The sequence below is a fragment of the Coenobita brevimanus genome, chromosome 17 (assembly GCF_032717465.1).
Source record: "Coenobita brevimanus isolate Jiangsu-jjx chromosome 17, ASM3271746v2, whole genome shotgun sequence".
NCBI lineage: Eukaryota > Metazoa > Arthropoda > Malacostraca > Decapoda > Coenobitidae > Coenobita > Coenobita brevimanus.
Window position 1 is genome coordinate 6,290,612 of NC_136970.1, and position 4,487 is coordinate 6,295,098.

At 46.3% G+C, this 4,487-nt stretch overlaps 1 protein-coding gene across 1 annotated transcript; it reads right to left on the reverse strand.

Moving 5' to 3' along the window:
- Positions 1-926: 926 nt before the first annotated feature.
- Positions 927-2,210, reverse strand: LOC145391238 (uncharacterized). The gene is made up of 2 exons (XM_080265913.1): positions 2,063-2,210; positions 927-1,267 (listed from the first exon to the last, which is right to left on the reverse strand). Exons 1-2 carry the CDS (start codon positions 2,208-2,210, stop codon positions 927-929), a joined length of 489 nt encoding a protein of 162 aa, XP_080122039.1.
- Between the last annotated feature and the right edge of the window lie 2,277 nt (positions 2,211-4,487).

The window sequence follows — 4,487 nt, forward strand, 5'->3', positions numbered from 1 at the left end:
ACAAATCACTGAGGTTACAAAAGCTTGCTCCACCTCCTCTGCAGTTTTCGTCTGCAAAGGTGCTAAAACAGTGAATCGTGAAAAATGGTCCACTGCCACTAACACATAATGTGAGCCTTGATGACTTCTTAGCAACGCCGGTAGATCAATGGAGACTGTATCCCAAGGTTTTTCCAGCAGGGGATACTCCAAGATGGGAGTTGGAGGTCCAGTCGTTCCTTGTATTCCGCACACTTGATGCATTGACTAACGTGGGCTTCTATGTCCTTCCTCATGGTCGGCCAATAGTACTTCTTTCTTGCCTCACGTATGCATCTGTCGTGTCCGGGATGACCCGCTTGAGGTACGTTATGAACTAACTGCAACATGGCTTGCTGTAGAGTAGCAGGAACAAACAACTGATACACAGTGCACTTCCCCAGTGGTTTCCTATATAAGAGACCTTGTTGAAGGTGGAAGTGAGTCATCGGTACCGGAAGTTCAGGTAGACAAGTCTCGTCACCAGATTCCAAGGCATAGATGACTTGAGACCACATTGCATTCTTACATTGCTCCGCTTTTACCGTATCCAGGGAATCCCCAGTGAGAAGGATATCCTCAGATATGGCAGCAGCAATATTTCTACTCAGCACATCGGCAACGACATTTTGATGGGCCAGTAAATATTTGACTTCTAGGTCAAACTCCATTACTTTGCTGTACCAACACGCGACCTTACTGTGCAGGTTCTTCCCTTTGAACAAGTCGCGTATGGGTGCATGGTCAGTTAATACAATTATCCGGTAATCAAAGATGATATCCCGGAAATGCCCTAACGCCCACATGACTGCTAATGTCTCCAAGTGTGTTGCGGAGTAATTCCTTTCTGGGGGTCTTAGTGCCATACTGGCATAAGCAATGGTGTGCACTTTGCCTTGCTCATCCTTCTACTGTAATACCACCCCCAGACCCAAACCTGAGGCGTCCGTGCACAGGTAAAAAGATTGAGTATATTCAGGAAATGCTAACACAGGAGCTTCAGTCATGGCTTTCTTGAGGTTGATGAAGCTTTTCTCTTCCGATGATCCCCATTTCCATGCTCCATCCTTCTTGAGTAGCTCCGTTAACGGTGATGCGATAGCAGCATATCTGTGGACAAAGCTCCTATAGAAGCCAGTGAGCCCTAGAAACGAGCAAACGTCATCCTCGGACTTGGATGTAGGGAAATTTATCATGGCAGTTACCTTATCCGGAAGAGCCTTACTGCCATCACCGTCGACTAAGTGCCCTAGAAATTTGACACATGACTGCAGGAACTCACACTTTGACAGCTTGATTTTCAGACCCGTGGACCTTAAGGTTTCCATCACTCGTTTTAACTTATTAAAGTGAGTGTCCAAGTCCTTGCCAGCAATTATCAAGTCATCTAGATACGCCAAGACGTCCTACCCTAACATGTCACCAAACAACTGGTTTATCATCCTCTGAAATGTCAAAGGAGTATTACTCAATCCAAAAGGCATCCGGAGAAATTCAAAGTGCCCACGGTGAGTGCTAAAGGCAGTGATGGGACGAGACTCTTTGGTCAGTTCCACCTGCCAATACCCTGACGCTAGATCCGGGCAGGTGGAAATGGTATTTCCCTTACCCAGGGACTGTAGTAAGTCTCTGAGATGCGGAATCGGGAAACGATCCGGTACAGTTACCTTGTTCATTTACAGGAAATCCACAACAGGTCTCACACCACCATCTTTTTTAGGCACCAGAAAGAGCGGTGCATTCCAAGGTGAGGAAGAAGGCTGGGTGACTTCATCATGAAGGATCTTTTCAACTTCCTCCTCCACTGCTTTCCTTTGGTTGTGTGGTAGACAGTATGCAGGCACATATATCGGATTTGTACCAATGCACAAACTAATATGATGTTTCACCCTACCAGTCCTATCCAGCGGTTCTCCTGTAAGTGCCAATATGTCGGAGAATTCTTTAAGAAGTGCTAGCAGTCATGCTTTATGGTTAACACCGTCTGTTACCTTCAAACTAGCAAACTAGCAAACTTTCTCTCCCTAGACGTGTAGATTCCAACTGAGTCGTTGTTTGCTCTGTAACTCCGGTAAGCATGCCACATCAGTTTCCATCGACACATCAGGTACTTGGACAGGAATTATGCAGACAGTCCGACTAGGCAAGTGGTGATTCCCACTCACTATAGCCTTGATCTGCTTCCAGCCCATACCCTCTGTTTCGTGTTCGTCTGGCGATTCCCTTGATGCTACAGGGTGACAACTGGCTGAATGGCTCCTTGCTGGACGCCACTATTTCCAGTTTTGGTTGCTGAGGGAACAAGGCCCATAAACTCCTTCCCATTAAAGGTAATGGAATGTCTCTGAGGGTGTATAATCACATCATGCTCCTCCATGGACTCAAGGCCTAATAACCCATCAGATGGCAGAGAGAAGTCCTCAGACACATAGAATGTAGCAAGAACTACAGGAGATCGTTTATCTGCCCTCAGTGTCAATGGTACCTGGCTTACGATCTTCATTTTACTCCCTGTCACACTTATTAAAATCACAACGGGTGCTGATATTGTTCAATGCGCACGAGGCATCAGTTGTCTTGGCCTTTCTAGAGCTTTACTAGATATAATATTTGCACATGCCCCGGTGTCAACTATCAAGGACACCTGGTCTTTCTCTATAATCCAAGAGATTGACCATAAATCCACCTTTTTTATAGGTCCCATACACGCATCGGTAAACTGCACGATCTTTCGGGTTACTTCTGCGTGCGGCTCTGAGCTTCCTCCGAATTCGCCATGTTACCCAGTTGCTTCCTATTGGCAATGACAATGAGACAGTAGTCCGAGGAATGAGGACACTGCCCGTGTATCACACACCACCTTTGTACCTTTGGCTTTGTAGCCTTGGCTTGGTTATGCTGTTATGCTGTGGTGGAGTGGTTACTTGTTTGTAGCCTGACTGCTTTTAGAAGTATTAGACCCAGACGTGGCACTTGTGTTGGCCTTGGCTGCCTGGCATGCTGCCTTTTTAGCCTTCCAACACTTTTTAGCCAGATGACCAGCCTTACAGTACTCCACACAGTACAAAACTTACCAGCAGAGATTGATTTCTCTGTGTTCACAGCTAAGACAGTCTTTCCGCCCTCTCCTTCACCTGCCTTCGCTTTTAACTTGAAGTTCAAGTCATGAAGGGCTATTTCCGGAGGTCTTTCTCGCCTAGCAGGGGCCAAACAATGCAAGTACTGGAGGTACTCTAAGAGACAAGCTACGTTCTCATAAGACAATCCCCCAGCTATGTCTCCCCAGCCTGAAGTTACCAAAGCTTTGCTAGTTTTGCGTAACACCTGCCTGCTTTCGCATGAGCTTGGCCTTCAGTACATTTTTTTTTTTTTTATGACCGACTCTGGGCATAAGCTTCACAGCCTGCTTTCAAGGCCCAGTATCCTCCTACGTACCACACACCTCTACATGTCGCCACTTCGGCGCTAACACCCACCTTCCATACTGAATACATGCTAGGTCTGTCTCATACAGGACTGGTGTATTGGTATTAGCGGGGGTATTTTTAAGACATGTCGGCGGGTCTTCTGGTAGAACAGTAAAGTCTGATTTTATGAAATTCAAATCCTTAAACTGTTCCCTGCCCCAGCGGGATTTGAACCCTGGTCCATTAGGACTGCAGGCCAACTCTCTACCGATTGAGCCACCACCTTCCCCCTGTTGGATACTGCTGTGCCCTATTTACCATTCTAAATACCCACATCTGACACATAGCAGTCACTTTCAAATGTATTTATAAGGGCTTCCTTAAACCTCTCATTCCTGAGCAGTGGGTCCAGTTTGGAAAACAGAGGCCTCAAGCATTTCAGCCGCCTAGGAATTTGGCTGGATATGAGCTTTAATATGCTAAATTATCTCCCCATCACTAGCAAGCTTCAATCTCTGTATCTTAGCCTCACAGTCTCTTAGGAACCTATGTATGTCATAGTCATCCTCCCCAGTAAACTGTATAGTCGGTTGTGTTGTAGGCAACACCTTTATACAGTCTGAGTTCTAAGGTGTCAGGGCAAAAGGTCCCTGAGATTGCCTAACCGGCGCTACAAGTGGTAATGTTTGAGGTGTAGCAGTAGTAAGGTTAGTAGCTGCCATATTAGATTCTTGCCATATAGGAGTATTAACATACAGTAGGTTTGCGTGCCAACACTGTTAGTATTCAGGCCTCAAGGATTAGCATAAGGAGCATTAGGAAACAAATGATACTGCCCCTGCTGTCCAAAAGCCTGTGGGGTGCTAAACATGCCCGAGGTGAAAGTGGGTACGTAAGTGGTTGGATTGATTTCAGAGCTTAGTGGATTTGTTAGTGTGTCCATGGGTGTTGCTGCAGCCTGTTCGCCAATGTTCACAGTCTCCTCTGCAATAGGAGTGCCTTCGTCAGTAAGACCAGTGGCAATTTCGGAATTAGTTTGACACTCAGGCACTGTCTGATATG

Bases quoted from the DNA above. Each gene is read 5' to 3' on its own strand.
- LOC145391238 (XM_080265913.1), bottom strand. From the start codon at position 2,210: ATGGGCTGGAAGCAGATCAAGGCTATAGTGAGTGGGAATCACCACTTG. The intron at 1,268-2,062 runs GTTGGAATCTAC...TCAAATTTCTAG, and splicing joins ACAGAGCAAACAACGACTCA to GGCACTTAGTCGACGGTGAT.